This window comes from Fundulus heteroclitus, chromosome 20, assembly GCF_011125445.2.
Source record: "Fundulus heteroclitus isolate FHET01 chromosome 20, MU-UCD_Fhet_4.1, whole genome shotgun sequence".
NCBI classification, from domain to species: Eukaryota; Metazoa; Chordata; class Actinopteri; order Cyprinodontiformes; family Fundulidae; genus Fundulus; species Fundulus heteroclitus.
Window position 1 is genome coordinate 29,566,919 of NC_046380.1, and position 16,351 is coordinate 29,583,269.

At 39.5% G+C, this 16,351-nt stretch overlaps 1 protein-coding gene across 1 annotated transcript; it reads right to left on the reverse strand.

Annotated features, from left to right (window-relative positions):
* Positions 1 to 2,531: 2,531 nt before the first annotated feature.
* LOC105931717 (keratin, type I cytoskeletal 18) lies at positions 2,532 to 7,701 on the reverse strand. Its single transcript, XM_012870507.3, has 7 exons — positions 7,152 to 7,701; positions 5,971 to 6,053; positions 5,724 to 5,880; positions 3,522 to 3,686; positions 3,305 to 3,430; positions 2,851 to 3,071; positions 2,532 to 2,751 (listed from the first exon to the last, which is right to left on the reverse strand). The coding sequence occupies exons 1-7, from the start codon at positions 7,617 to 7,619 to the stop codon at positions 2,712 to 2,714; spliced, it is 1,260 nt and encodes a 419-aa protein (XP_012725961.2). The 5' UTR covers positions 7,620 to 7,701; the 3' UTR covers positions 2,532 to 2,711.
* Positions 7,702 to 16,351: the final 8,650 nt, after the last annotated feature.

Sequence of the window (16,351 nt, forward strand, 5' to 3'; positions counted from 1 at the left end):
TTTTAGTGAGTTATAGAAAGCTTTAACCATAACTCCAAGAACAAGAGTTAAATGTTAAATAACAGGGCAATTTCACTTATCCTGCATGTTTTAAGAATTGACACCCCCCCCCCCTCCACCAGAATTATTTATTTTTCACATTTAGTTCCAGTAACACAAGTAAAATAAAAGGATGGGTGAAAATACTTTGAAGTAGCCATACATCGTAAATAATCTATTCAAAGTGATCGACAAATAACATTTAAATCTTCTTACACTTTATCAATTTTACCTCATTATATATATACTTTTTTGTTGAATCTGTGCACACTTTATCACTGCAATGTTCTATCTGGTCTGTCAAAATGAAATGTCTAAGCCAAGCTTTATGGCAAACTCTGCAATACAATAATTTCAGAACATGGCAAGTTCACTGTATATCCTATTGATGTGTTTTTAATTATATAATTTAATAAGCTATTTGTCTTTTTAGCTGTGTTTCAATTTATTCATGTTCTAGTGTTTATACTCTTTCCTGAATTTCCCCACAATAAAGGTATGTATTCAATTCTATTCAATTCTATTCTATTCTATTCTGTTCTAAAGCACCTTGGTATTTGTATTTATTAACAGTGCTTTATAAGTAAATACACCTGTTTACTTACATGCTATTAAAGGTATAGTGGACGATCTTTCAGCTCTGAGATCCGGTGGGATCATATTATCTATTGGTTGTCCCACATGCCAATCATTGTGACCTGCTCAACGTGCGTGCTCGCTCCTTGTTAGTGTCCGTTTGCTGGCTGCGCATGCATACTTCTATTGTTTATGTATCCAGTGAGCTTCGGTGTTAGCCATTCATTGTAGCTCTGCTGCTCTCACCTAGTTCTTTGTAAAATGGCTGAGAGTCGCAAGAATCAAACCGCGTACATGTTTATGAAAAGAAGAGGAAGGTCTTAGTAGAAAGAAACAACACCAGAGTGGATTTGGGAGGTTTTTACTTGCAATCCGAGGAGCGGAAGAGCAGGTAAGATGGTCAAAAAGGGACTTCTTACCAACATACCGGAAAGATAATCCACTCTACCTTTAACAACATCACTTGGGGTGGTAAACATTGTCTAGGCATATAATGTCAAGTCAAGGATCAATCATAACTGGAGAAGTAGCTGAGAGGCCCATGCTAACTCTGGAAAGAGATCCACTGCTCAGGTGAGATAATCTTTTGACAGAGCAACAATAGTCAGGCACTCCCCACATGTCACCTTTATTATACAGTACTGTGCGTCAGAAAGAAAGTCATTGTTGAAAAGGGGCCATGCACAAGCCATGGAGGGGGACACAGTAAACATGTGGAAAGAGGTGCTCTGGTCAGATGGAGTTCCCCTTCCGCCCAGACAAAAACCCTAAACATACAGCCAGAGCTGCGATGAAATGGTTTAGAACAGGGGTGTCCAAAGTGTGGCCCGGGGGTCATTTGCAGCCCTCTGAATGATTTTGTTTGGCCCCCGACAATTCTGGGATAGAGCAAATCTAACCTCCAAGCACAGACAGTTGATGCAAATGGACACTTCTTTTATTTTTAGGGCAACATTTTCATATGCAAATAATTTTTTTTAAAATACGGTACCTTCAGGTCTAATTTATTATTGAGCAGATGAAACAAAGGGACAAGAAATTTGCTATTACATTTAAGTAAAGTTTAGACCTTCGGCCAATTAAGCATCTGTGGTAAGGTTTCACAAATGTATGTTTACCGATGCATTCCATGTAAACTGACTGAGTTTTAGCTGTTTTGTAAAGAAGAATGGGCGAAGCTTTAAGTCTTTAGATGTGCAAAGCAGGTAGAGGCGTGTCTCAAGAGACTTGTAAACACAGTAGGACAGTTTCAACTCAGGTGGTTGAATACAAATGCACGCCACACTCTTCAGATACTGTGGGCAATGTGGAAAACCAAATGTAATTTTTTTTCTTCCACCTAATAAACATGAGTCACCTTGTCTTGTTTTGGCAAAATCCAAATAAAGTAGATTGAAGTTTGTGTTCTTAAGGTAATAAAATGTGAAAAAAAATAATTCATGAAGTATGAATCTTTTTAAATTACACTTTTGAAGTTTACTTTTAGGGCGGGCTTTGTTTATTTTTCAGGAGCAATATGCCGAACCATTCTTCAAGCCCTAATAGCAAAAAAGTAAATTTGAAGTTTTGGATATTCATACCCTGTCTTTACAGGGTATGAATGTCTTTTTCAGTGCAGAAACATGCAAAATGTATGTAAAATTTTGATAATCTGTCAAACATTAGCATTTAAGCTTGCCATTTTTATTCATGAACATATATGCCTTTTGATTTCTATTCTGGTTGGTAAATACTTAATACTGATATTATGAGGATTATACTTGATTTTCTGCTTCATCTTCTAACTCTGGTCCAATGACTTACCCATCAACTTTATAAAACACTTTAATACCTTTTTTGTACATTGAGCAGCTGTTCTAAATTGCGAAGGGCATTATACAGTTCTATTAAATAATAAATACTCAAAATCACCACAGCATGGGAACAATTTCTTTTATTTATCAGAACAGGCAATGTGTGTTTCTGAAACAGTTTCAGTGGCCGGGCTGTATTTAGGATTTCTTTTTTTGGCTACGTGGATCAGCAAGATGCATTTTTCAGATTGCTGTAGGTTGTGGGCGCGAGATTTTGTTCTCCCTCCGGACCTCTGTACTGAATTAACTTGAGGCGGCCAGCTCCTCCAGTGCATCCTGGAGCCTGTGCAAAACAGGATACATTTTGTTTTTTATAAATTCTGATTGAAAACGAAGGAGGAGATGGAGCCATACACATTTTTATCCCCTTTGTAATTCTTACTTAAAGTCTCCACCATCCAGCAGACTCTTGTAAGTGCTGATCTCGGCCTCTAGTTTCATCTTCATGTTGAGCAGCGCCTCGTACTCTTGGGTCTGGTGCTGAATGTTCGCCCGCAAGTTGGTGAGTTCTTCCTCCAGGCAGACTATGAGGTTGTTGTACTTCTCCATTTCCATGTTGTTGTGTTGTTCTGTGTTGTTTAAAGTGTCTTCTAAGGAGGCTTTCTGATAAAGAAGTGGAAAAACTTGTGAAAATAGGACCCAAGAAAATAAATGTTTTAATAAATAATTTGAATCTGAATAGATGCAAGGCAAGAGTAGAGGCACCGAAATGTCAACTATTGCAATAGCAATTATAGATAAATGTTAGATTCCAGTGACAGGCTTGTTTTGAAAGGTTTGATTATTTTAGTCTGTGAGTAAAATAGAAACTTAAAGAGTAGGTTTCTAGTGCTTACTAAGTTCTGTTGAGACGCGAGTTCAATTTCCAGGGTTTGAATCTGTCGGGATAAATCGCTTTTCTCCATCTGAGCCCCCTGAAGTGCTTCTGTGTTCTGTGACACCTGGACTTGCACATCTGCAATCTGACAGGGGAAGAAAAACAGCATGTTGACCAAACAAGACAGTCAACCAGTCTGTTTTACCATTTTACTTTCTCTTTACAACATTCATTACCTGATTTTCATGCCAGCGTTTAAGGTCCTCTGCGTTCTTCATGGCGATCTTCTCATAGTTGGCTCGCACTTCCTCCATAATCTGAGCCAGGTCCTGACCTTTGGGCGCGTCCACGTCCACTTGCACGCCAGAGTGAGAGACCTGACTCCTCATCTCCATCACCTCCTGTTGGATTGGAAGAGGGTCAAAAAATGTAACTAATCTTGCATGCCTAGTGACCTAATCTATTTTCTGAAAGATTAATGTCTTTTTTTCAATTACTTTTCATATCATGGGCAAGGCAATTCATCTTATTGTTGCCTTTGCAGGGCTCAGTTAGTTAGGTTACTACGACCTTGTAAAAATGATACGTGAACATATTCTCCCACCCTTAAGAAGCTCTTATCACCCCCCCCCCCCCCCCCCATCATAAACACACGAGGAAGTGCTGATCTTCCTGTGTAAAACACGTACTGAGAACTGTGAAGAATTTAGTCCTGAATAACTCTCTGATATTAAAATAAAACAACAAGAAAGAACATTTTTAAAGCATTTATGTTAAGCAAACGCCATTATACAGTATATATCCTCACACTACCTTTGTATTAAGTAGTTACTCTGACAGGAAACACTGTTCTCAGCACTTGTTTCCCACAGCATGATCATTTTTTGATCCTTCTCCTCCCTCCTCTCACCAGTTTAAGTAATCTCTAGCATCTTTGTAATTAACAACCAGGTTAATAAAATAGTGTTAGCATAGCCTGCTGTGACGTCTGAGATTAACAAATCCAATTAGGTGTTTGCCCCTAACTGTTAGCTTCAGCCTTCGGGATTAGCTAATCTGGATTCATACTATATGAACATACCAAGAGAGTTATTTACTGCTGGTGACATTTTAACTGTTCATCCCCTTTTGAAGGAACCCAATTTTAAAAATCCTAAATTCGCCACTTCAATAAAAACAGCAAACATACTTTTCTTCTGCTGTAAGAACAAGAACAAAACATGTTTTTTTATTTTGTAAATTAGTTTTTCAGTTTAAGAGACTTGAAGTTTGAATAGTTGGATGTTTGTTTAGCCTGTAGAATCTTCAGGTGAACATAAATATAGTGCAAACATATATAAATAAATAAAACTATCTCAGATTAATGAGATCAGAGTCAAGCGCTAAAGCCAGTATGGCTTTCAGCCCTGGGTGGGGGTCGTGGTCGCCACCTGGCAAAATAAGTGTCCAGAGAGCTTTGCTCTTACATAAATATGCAGTAAAGGGAATTGGCGCCTCCCTGTGGGGTGTGTGGTTTAAGCGTTTTAAGAAATATGTATAAAATGTTATATATTGTTGCATATCATTTGTATCTTATTTTTCAACCTAATTTAGTGGCCTGCTCTCTGTTTTTTTAGGAGGTTTGAATACATTCAATCACCTCTAGTTTCAAATTTGAAGTACCTCCACTGGATTATTCTACAGATAATATAGGTCAGAGGTTATATTTTTTAAATTAAAGACATGTTGTGCTTTTGTGACATTCCAATCACCTTACATAGTTTTAAAAGCAAAAGCACATAGACTAAATTTTGGATGCTTTAAAATAAAGTTTGTGTTTTGTAAAACCTCAACTCAAGGTGAAGAAAGTGCATTAATTTTGAAAATGTTTCTAAAATCTGGTGAGATACGAGGCTGCTCAACTAGAAACAGCAGCCGAGTGTTTCCATTTAGATGTGAGATGTTTGGTGAGTGTTGATGCTCAGTTTTATCTAAAGAACAGGGACTGATTAAAGCCAGTGTTCACAGCTTGTTATTGAAGCTGCATCTCAGCAGTGGGAAAAGAAACTCGGCAACTCTGTTACCAATGCGTGTTAAAAACTGCAAGGCCACAGATAAATCCAGGGCGACTTGTATGCATTCAAGGCCACTCTCATGTAGTTAGGATCTCAACATAGAACATAAACACATTTCCTTCAACAATATCTGGTACATTGGACCTTTTACTCTATAAAAAATACTGAGGATTTGTTTCCCTATTTAAAACTTGGTTAAAACTGAAACATCACAAAAGAAATTAAAATATTTCCTGTGACTTTTGAGAACCACTTGTGGCAATCAGTAAATGTTTTGGACATTTGCTCTGTATGAATCTATTGTTTTCTATTCAGTTATTAAAAAATAAATTGTGCTGCTCAAAGAAAAGTGATACAAATAACACAGAGGCACCATAAACTCACATTTTCATGATTCTTCTTCAGGAAATGGAGCTCTTCCTTTACAGCTTCGATCTCACTTTCGATGTTCATCCTGCTCATGTTGGTTTCGTCGATGACTTTCTTCAGGCCAGCAATGTCGCCCTCCACAGACTGCCGGATCGCCATCTCATTCTCAAACCTGTTAAAAATGCAAACGTTATTCCACGTTACATTCCAGAAGACGACAACCATTAAAGTAATTGATGTGGAGAACCAACAAAACGCATACTTCACTTTGAAGTCATCTGCAGCAAGACGGGCGTTGTCAATCTGGAGCACAAATCGAGCGTTCTCTGCTACTTTGTCAAAGATCTGGATGAGAAAAATACATTTTGTGGCATTAATGGCATTTGAAGACATTATTTCAGAAATGTGTTTAAAAACAATCTTATAGTGCTTCAGGAATATTTGTTGAAGGGCTTCTTTCATAGATGTAAAAATATGATTCAGAGCAGATACTTCTCCATTGTTAACAGTAGAAACCGCACGAGTCAACAGGGTAGTATTGTTAAATCCATAGCAACATTTGTTCATAATAAAAAAAAAAAAAGGAACCTTAAATTGCAGAACAGGAAGAGGGGATGTTCCTGTGCCAAAACCGAATTTAGTTTGTTTTAGTGTTGCTATGTAAACGGGTTTCCTGTCTGAATAAGTCACGCAAATAACTTTTTCTTCTCTCCAGCTTTCAGTCGTACTGTTGCTGTCAATCATTTATATCACTCTGTGGGTAAACGGGTGCACAGATCGGGGACATTCTTTCAGAGTGACTATCGGCTTTTTTTGTGGTCAAACATCCTGCCGCAATAGACAGGCTAAATTCTTGTCCCCTTTATGCTCAGACTGCCACCATAAACGTGCCATTATACGATATTGAAGCACTGGACCCTGGGAAGGAATGTGACATTTGACTCTCTGCGACTGGAGCAAATTGCTGAAAAACCATTGCACTGCAGACATCTTTCAGTGTGTGGATGTGGGTTTACTACACATCTGTTTCCCATTGAGGCCCTCCCACACCAGAGCATGCTTGTAGAATCACCATCTGACAAGCAGATTCTTTCTTTTTTTTTTTTTCTTTTCTGGTCGTCTGAGGCCTCCTCAGTAAGCCTCTTGTGATTCAAACCTCGTGTTAGTGATTCATCGGAGGAAGTTCTGGGCGGTTTGAAGCACTAAACAAAGTTTTGCAAAGGGAGGGTTGTAGCTTAGCAACCACACCCTTCATTTTCATGCATGAAACCTGAAACTTTTAAAGGAAATGCGACCCATTTTAGGAGTCTTATCTGGGCCTCCTGTTAGTCAGGAACACACCGACAAGGGTCCATTTTCACCGCTTAAACCCCCCTTTTTGTCATTGCCTGTGCCTTTAAACTGTAGCAAGCAAGAATCACAGATTTCCACTTTTCTTCTCACCTGGTTGCGTAGGTCTTCTATTATGGGTTCATACTTGCTGTAATCCCTCACATCCTGACCCCCTTTTTCCAGGGCTTCCCTGATGTTCGTCTCCAGCTTCTTGTTGGCCTGCTCCAGGTTCCTCACCGTCTCCAGGTAAGTGGCCAGACGGTCGTTCAGGTTCTGCATTGCCCCCTTCTCGTTGCCGAGGATGCCAGCACCTCCACCAGATGCACCAGCAACACTGGCCCCGCCGAAGCCAGCGCCTGAGCCTGCTCCGCCGCCCATCGCGCTGCGGAGCTTGAATCCGCTGGAGGAAGATGACATGGGAGCACTGGAGCGCAGGGAGGATGCAGAGGCAGAGGAGATGCGGGCCCCCTGTCCACCAGCACCGCCATAAATGCTGGCAGCTCGGTACTGAGGAGCGGAGCGGGTGAAGGAGACCCGGGTGGAAGGGATCTGCTGGATGCTGGAGGTTCTGTAGCTCATTTTGAAGAGTAGCAAGAAGTGCAAAGAGAAATCAGAGATATAGAGACTGACTGCTGGCCGACTGAGAAAGTGACGCTGGCAGAGGGAAGTTGGAAACTTATACTGCTGCCTCGCTCCTCCAATGACAGCTGGCCTCTCAGACCCTGCCCACTTCAACATCTAACATTCTTTGTTTCCTGATCCGCCTCGCTGCTCTCTCCTTCTGTAGTCCACTCACATGTTCTAAATCTTTTAACCTACAAAGTGTTTTTTTTATCACCATGGAGATGCGTTAAACAATGTTGGCTGTGAAAAAGCTTTAAGGTTGTTGTTTTATTTTAAGAAAAATGAACCCAAGACATGAATTATTCATCAAAGCAGACAAAAGAAAGTTACACGCATTCTGCTCAGAGAAGTTTGTGTTTGAGCTGTGTTTCAAAAGAAAAAGGGTAAATGAAAACTCAAAGTTGCCGTGATCTGCATGTCATTAAGAAAGGTGTTCTAAGTAAAGATCAGGGGCATCATGGCTTCTAGTTTCCATCCATGCCAGGAAAATGCTTGTGGTTTGTCCATAAAAGGCGTAACGAATCAGTTGCTGCATAGTTTCTGTGTTTGTGGTCAGCGAGTCCCAAAATAAATAGATTTTTCACCAGCCTTCCTGCCTACAACAGCCTAAACACAAGATAACGCAGCTGCAGATATTAGAAACAAGATCAAACTGATCTGCCTATGAACACATTTACGATAATGACAGAATTTCAGTACTAAACACAGAACTGGTTTGCAAAGCTCTTCACACCCCTTGAAAACGGCAAGCAGCTTCAGTGTACTACATTGGCATTTGGTTTGATAGACCAATGCAAAGTAGTGCATCATTGGAACTGGTACTTTGTGGAGCCAACTTCCGACCCAATTACAGCTGCAAGACTTTTGAGGAAGCTCCAAATTAGATTGGACAGATAATATCTGTAAACAGCCATGAGCAAGTCTTGCCCCCAGATTCTCGATTAGAGTACCGCAGTTCTTATGTTTGATATGTTGTCTATAACCTCATCCTGTTTTAAACCTCTCCACAACCATCTCCCTTATCTGCTGCTGTGTTCTTGGTCTTCATGATGCTTGTTGATCACTAATGCACTCTAACAAACCTCTGAGGCCTTTACAGAACAGCTGGATTTGAAGAGTAAATTACATATGGATGGACTTTGTCTCCTAATTAAGTAAATTCTGGGTGCAGTTTGTTGCAACTAACACAGGAACAGACCATCATACTGAGAGTCAAACATAGTGATGGTAGTGTGAGGGTTTGGAGGCTGCTTTTATTACCTCAAGACCTAACCTCTAAAAGGAACTGGTAACAAATAATTGAATGAAGTTTACCCAACCTAATGTATTTACGGTGGTTTAACTTGACAACTTATAAACTAAATAAATTAAATTGGATCATTTTAGGGAGAGTTGGTTATTTTTCCAGAAATGAAGTAAGAAGTGCCCAAGTCCCTTTTTGAATGACTGCGTATGTGCAAGACGATCTTACTTGCTCTTCTGCTATCCAGGAGGAATCAAATACACCCTGGTCTTTTTTCTTTCTTCTGAGGCCTTCCTCTTCTCATAAACTTGTACGACGGTTCGCTTCTTGTGACTCTCAGCCAATTTCAAAGTATACAGTGAGAGCAGCAGAGCAACAATTAACAGCTAACATCAAAGCTAACCACTAGATACTAGAAGTGCACATGCACAGCCAGCAAGTGTGAACTAAGGAACGAGCACGCACATTGGTGTTACATAAGCGTGTCACAATGAGTGGCGTGTGGGACAACTAATAGATAAGGTGTTACCCCTGGAACTCTAAGGACAGAGGGGTGTGTGTGGGCAGGACCAAACCTCTTACCAAGCCGATTGGTCAGAGGTCTCTGTGGGCCTGCAGCTCCCACAGATATCACATTTTTTAACCTTTTTTTTCTGAATAATGTGTTGACCACTCTCTGGCTAGAACGACCATTTCACCCAGTATAACAAAAAGCGTTTCTGAAGAGGAGCACCAATTATAACTGTAATTCAGTTACTTGTTACCAATATCCAACCGTCAGTACAGAATCTTAGTCCAAATCCCACTTTGGTTCTACAGAAGGACAATGATCCAAAGCACAGCAGAGAGATGACTTCTGAATGACTAAAAAAGAAGAAGAAGAAGAAGAAGAAGAAGAAGAAAAAAAGACAAAATGAAATTTCGGAGAGGCCTTGCCAAAATCTGGACTAAAATCAAGTTCAGATACTATAATATGACCTTAAACACGCTGTTATCAAACTCTCCAACATAGCTGTAACTGAACACATTTGCAAAGGAGAGTGTGCCAAAATTCCTCAGTGGTGATGTTAAAATAAACCTCATTGCCAGTTACTGCAAATTCTTGATATCAGTTGTTACTGCTAAGGCTGGCACAACCAGTTATTAGGTTTAGCGGGCAATTACTTTTTCACATAAGGCCTGGTTGGTTTGGATAGACTTTTTCTCTCTTAATGAATAAAATCATCCTTTAAAAATACTTTTTTGTGTTTACTTGGATTCTTTACCTCTATCCAATATCAAAAACTGATTATCTAAAATGTGTGACAAAAGCAAAAACAGGGCAAGGGGGCAAAGTTTTTTAAAAGCACTTTACTACACTTTCCAGGTTTTTATCAGTAAAAAAGTTTTGAAAACCATATTTTCTTTCTATCTCACAATTGAGTTCTACTTTGTTTTGGTCTATCAGATAAACTGAATAAAACATGTTGAAGTTTGTGGCTGCAACATGACTAGAAAGGAAAAGAGTGAAGGGTTGTGAATGCTCTCACATTGTCACAATATGAAAAGAGGCATATTATATAGCAAACTAAATAATATCCAAGCTTCACATGTTTTGGTGTCTGTGCAGGTTACAAAATACTGGAGAAACAAAGGTTCTTTGCTAAGAATCCTGTCGAATTGAAACAACGGATGCCCCCATTCACCAGTCATACTATCTGTATATATCTCTGTCTTTGAGGATGTTCAACACATATTACCAAAGCCCTAACTGTGGGACTTGACATGAGAGCCAGCCTTAAGTAGATCAGTGTGAAAACCGACCTTTATTTATGTTAAGTCCCTGGGGATCGCAGTTTTACATCATTCTCTTTATATAAGATATACTTTTAAAGGTCCCAAATTATTATTATTATGTTTTTACATTTTACAAAATAAATAAACATTTATGAAGATTTTGTAATTTAATATAACAAATGACAAAGTTACTTGTCAATGTTCCTTCAGCATATTCCAAAATCCTATTGGACAAATTTCAGAAACTCTAAAGTTGTGGCCTGAGACGGTATAAAATGATCCGCCCACAGGAGGGAACTCTAAACACTCCCCAACGCCCTCTTGAAATCCCTCTGCACCAAAACCCTTTTCTTTTCAGATTCAACAATACCACGATCATGTTTCAGTGTATGTCACCTTTCACATTATATTGAATAACTTCTTAAAAATTAAAAAGTAGCCCAAAATGCAGAAAAAAATTGCAGAAAGGATGAAAGGAAGCAGCATGACTCAAAACCTCATGACTGTCACCACTGTCCTGTTTGTCTGAATGTGTGTTGGCAACGTTTGATTCACTCAGGGAAACCCTATTAGCAGCTGACAAACACAAAAAGGTCACATGTCCAGCAGTTTCATCCACAATAAACAATCAATTTTTCATATGTTACAATACATCAATATAAATGGTCTTAGTTTCTGAAGTTTTGTTTCTTGCTTTGGTCTGAGAATTAGAACTGCTCAATGTTTCCAGAAGATAACACAGGAAGTATGATGAATAGGACAACTGGAAAAAGTATTACTGTATGAATCAAATAACTGCAGGAATGTGGAAACTACTGGGAGTTCCTGTGTTTCGTGAGTGTTGGGCCACAGCCTTAATGTTGCTGTTCTCATGTGGTTTGGCCTTGAATAAATCTCACTTTCCTTCCTGCTTTGTTTAATCCAGATTTTGTGTAGACTGAGAGCTCAGGCAATGCCTTGCAACAGTATTAACACTCAGTGAACTTTTTCACATTTTGCCACATTACAGTCACATAAATGTTTGCAGTTTACCTGGATTTTATGTGACAGACCAAGATAATACAGATGTGTGTATATATATATATATATATATATATATATATATATATATATATATATATATATATATATATATATATATATATATATATATATATATATATGCCAATAATATATATATATATATATATTATTGGCATCCTCCCAAACATGATTACCTCGTCCTCAGTAAGTGAGGCAGCGTTGGAGGAATCTTTAGAACCTGCGCAGTGTCTGAACTGTTTAGAAGCGGAAGAGCTTTCTGAGCGATCTAAAAATTTTAGCTTCATCTAAACCTTGTGCCTGTATTTTAGACCCAATCCCAACCAAGTTGTTTAAAGAGATATTCCCTCTGATCAGTTGTACTATTTGAGACATGATTAATCTATCCTTAGTAAATGGATATGTACCACAGGCTTTTAAAGTAGCTGTTATTAAACCTTTACTTAAGAAACCATCTCTTGATCAAGATGAGTTAGTAAATTAGAGACCTATATCTAATCTTCTTTTCTTATCTAAAATTCTTGAGAAAGTAGTTGCTAATCAACTTTGTGAACATTTACAAAGTAATGACCTACTTGAGGAGTTTCAGTCAGGCTTCAGAGCTCATCATAGCACTGAAACGGCTCTGGTGAAGGTCACTAATGATATTCTCATGGCCTCAGGTAATGGACTTGTGTCTGTACTTGTCCTGTTAGATCTCAGTGCTACATTTGACACAGTTGATCACAATATTCTCCTACAAAGACTTGAGCATACTGTAGGGATTAAGGGGAAAGCATTAGGCTGGTTTAAATCTTATCTGTCGGACAGGTTTGAGTTTGTTAATGTTAATAATAAATCTTCTTCAAACTCTAGGGTCACATGTGGAGTACCACAGGGTTCAGTCCTTGGACCAATTCTCTTTACTATATATATGCTTCCGATTGGTAAAATTATTAGACAGCATTGGATTAATTTCCACTGTTATGCTGATGACACTCAGCTATATTTATCCATAAATCCTGATGAATCCAATCAATTACTTCGACTGCAGTCATGTCTTGATGACATCAACAGCTGGATGACTTTAAATTTCCTGCATTTAAATTCTGACAAGACAGAAGTTTTAATCTTTGAACCAGAGTCCTCAAAAAATAAACTTCTTAATCAATCACTTAATCTGGATGGCATTAACTTGGCCTCTGGTAATAAAGAAAAAAATCTTGGTGTTATTTTCGACCAAGACATGTCATTTAAATCCCATATTAAACAGGTTTCCAGAGTTTCCTTTTTTCACCTCAGGAATATCGCCAAAATAGAAACATTCTGTCCAGGGGTGTGTCATGGTTTAAGTTGTCTGGCTTCTTTCTTGTTTTGTAGTTCACCCAGCTCTCCCTCCCACAGCCATTAGTCACACCTGTTGGTAATCAGTCAGATGCATTTCACCTCCTAGTCTCCCTATTTAAGCCTCCCTCTGTCTCACTCTTGTGCCGGTCCGACTTCAGTCACCACCTCTCCATGCCAGTCCTCGTTTTGCCTTTGAAGATTTGTCCCTCTCGTGTAAAGGTTAGTCTAGCCAGTCACTCTAAGGACTGTTACCCCTGTGTTTCCCTGGAGAAGTTTCTGCTCTGTGTCCAGGTGTCTCTATAGATCTGCTAACCTGACTAGCCGCCCAGGAGATACGCTGCTCTGAGCCATAGTGTCTCCTGAAGACCTGAGACCTGAGGACCTCTGTGCTTTCTGACCACTTTGGTCTTTATGGACTCTAGCTCCGGGCCGTCAGCTCCTATCGTCACTTTCATCTCTGATCCTCTGCAACCCTGACCCTCCGGACTTCATCATCCACCATCCAGCAACCTCTTGTAATAAAACTCTTTAAAGACCTTCAGTCCCGTGTGCGCGTCCTGAGTACACCGGTAAACAATCATGACAGGGTGATGCTGAAAAACTAGTCCATGCATTTGTTACTTCAAGGCTAGACTATTGTAATTCTTTGCTATCAGGAAGTCCACAAAATGCAGTTCAAAGTCTTCTGCTGATCCAAAATGCTGCAGCAAGAGTTCTGATGAAAATCAAGGGGGATCATATTTCTCCAATTTTAGCTTCCCTTCATTGGCTTCCTGTTAAATCAAGAATAGAATATAAAATTCTTCTTCTAACATATACAGCCCTTAATAATCAAGCTCCATCTTATATCAGAGCTTTGATTACCCCGTATGTTCCTAACAGAGCACTTCGCTCTCAGACTGCAGGTCTGTTGGTGGTTCCTAGAGTTTCTAATAGTAGAATGGGAGGCAGATCCTTTAGCCATCAGGTTCCTCTCCTGTGGAACCAACTCGCAGTTTTGGTCCGTGAGGCAGACACCCTGTCTACTTTTAAGACCAATCTTAAAACTTTCCTTTTTTGACAAAGCTTATAGTTACAGTAGCTCATGTTACCCTGAGCTACCTCTATAGTTATGCTGCTATAGGCTTAGGCTACTGGAGGACATCAGGGCCTATTTTTCTCACTCTACTGATTTCTACTGTTCTCCAGTCTACTGTTCACCAGTTTTGCATTGCATTACATTGAAATGACTGTCATTTCAGCTTTTACCTTTTTGCTCTCTCTCTCTTTTCTTCATAGCTCTGCGCTTCTCCAGGAGTGAATGCTGCTTGTTAGGACTTTGATGCAATCAACTGATTCCCTTATATAGGAGATTTTTGACCAATCTGTATAATATGTTGAATTTGACTTTGTAAAGTGCCTTGAGATGACATGTTTCATGAATTTTCGCTATATAAATAAAATTGAATATATATATATATATATATATATATATATATATATATATATATATATATACATACACCCTTTATCCCTTGCCTTGTGGGGTTGTGAGGGGTGCAGGTGCCTATCTCCAGCTGTCAATGGGCGACAGCTGGAGATAGGCATTTATATTTTATATATATATATATATAAATGGGTACTGAGCACTGGAGCAGGTAGAGAAAGGTGTGGCTTGATACATGGCTTGTTTTGGTCTACAGACAGTGCTCAAGCTCCACTTAGTGGTGAAATATTGCTTACTGCTCCTTTATAAAGAACACAACTGAATTATTTAAAGTGCAACACCTTGGACTGAATTCCTCATCATTGTTGCCCCACTGCCCCTTTTTTGCCCCTGTTCTGAGGATTGTCTGAGAGCAACTCATTTAGGTGTGGTCTCTTTAAAGTGGACTTTTTTTGCAAATAAACTGTATAAACTGGGCCTAACGGTGCAACTTTAATGTTACTGTACAATCTTTTACATTTTTATGTGACCTTGTTTAGTTCTGCAATATTTGTCTTAAAACCATCCTAGTGCTGCCCTCTTAAGGTGGTGGCATAGTGGTTAGAGCAGTGTGCTTGCACTCTGAGAAGGTTGCAAGTACCTGGTTTGATCCTTGCAAACTGCCACTGTGGATCCCTGAGCAAGACCCTTACCCCCAGATTGCTCCCCAGGTGCTGTGATAGCTGCCCACTGCTCCCTAAGGGATGGGTTAAATGCAGAAGACAAATTATATTGGAATGTCCAATTACAAATAAAGATTTCTTCTTCTTAAGGTTGAACGGTGGCTATTGCAGTTAAATTTTCCTATTGGTTCAAATGCTTACATCACCATAGACTTCTGTTTGGGGGGTGAAAAATCCTCCACCTCAGAAGACCGTTCCATGACAAAACCACCAGATGTCGCCCTGCTCACTCCATGTTTCAACAGGTCACTTTCCCTCATCCTGACCGCAGCGGCAATGAGCACCGCTTAAAACTCCCACCGCTGACCTGTGTCTCTTGGAACCGCCTATTTTGGTGGAAATTTACAAAATGTGTCTCGGGGCAAGGTCATGCCTTTATATCAGGGTTAGTTACACAATAAAAGCAGATCATGCCCCCCTCCAGGTCACAGAGCGTTCCACTCCACGCCACTCAACCATTTTGTTTTAGTTTGCTGGGGGAGGAACTGTGTGGGTTAGTACGCCTAACAATCAAACATTTTGACTTATCCACTTGTTGCTTCAGCATCCTTGAACTTGGACCACAAAATTGCGGTGAAAAAAAATAAAAAATGGGGAATTTGCTAAATGGGTTAGCCAGGGTCCAAGACCTATAGCAGCTCCCCTGCAAATACTACGATTTAATTGTTAAAACAATTTATAGAGAATGGAGAAAACTGAAACATATGTCGCAGAAAGAACAGAACAATATATATGAGCTCCAGGAGAGACTGCATTTACATTTTCTGCCCTTTCAAGCAGGGATTGATTATATAAAAAAAATCCCATTACACTGAGCACAGTTAAATTCATCGTCTGAAAAAACAGTTCAGTTGCCTTCGATTTTAACATGTTTGATGGTAAGAAGAAAGCCTCAAGGGGTTTGCAGTGTGCCCATGTAGGGGACACAGCAAAAATGTTGAATATTTGGAAGAGAGAGATGGAAATGTTACTTATTTGGACTACATGATAATTTGAGTTGGGGAGCAAAGCTAACATCCAACACATCATCTCCACTCTGTGATATGTTGGTGGAAGCATCATGCTGTGTGGATGGTTTCTTCAGCAGGTACAAGGAAGCTGGTCTTAGCTGATAGAAAGATGGGCAATAGTTGAAGAAAGAACTTGACATGGT

Coding starts and splice junctions, on each gene's coding strand:
- LOC105931717 (XM_012870507.3), bottom strand. CDS start 7,619: ATGAGCTACAGAACCTCCAGCATCCAGCAGATCCCTTCCACCCGGGTC. Junction 6,054..7,151: donor TAGAAGACCTACGCAACCAG/GTGAGAAGAAAA, acceptor TTTCTCATCCAG/ATCTTTGACAAAGTAGCAGA. Junction 3,687..5,723: donor TGAAGAAGAATCATGAAAAT/GTGAGTTTATGG, acceptor CCAATCCAACAG/GAGGTGATGGAGATGAGGAG.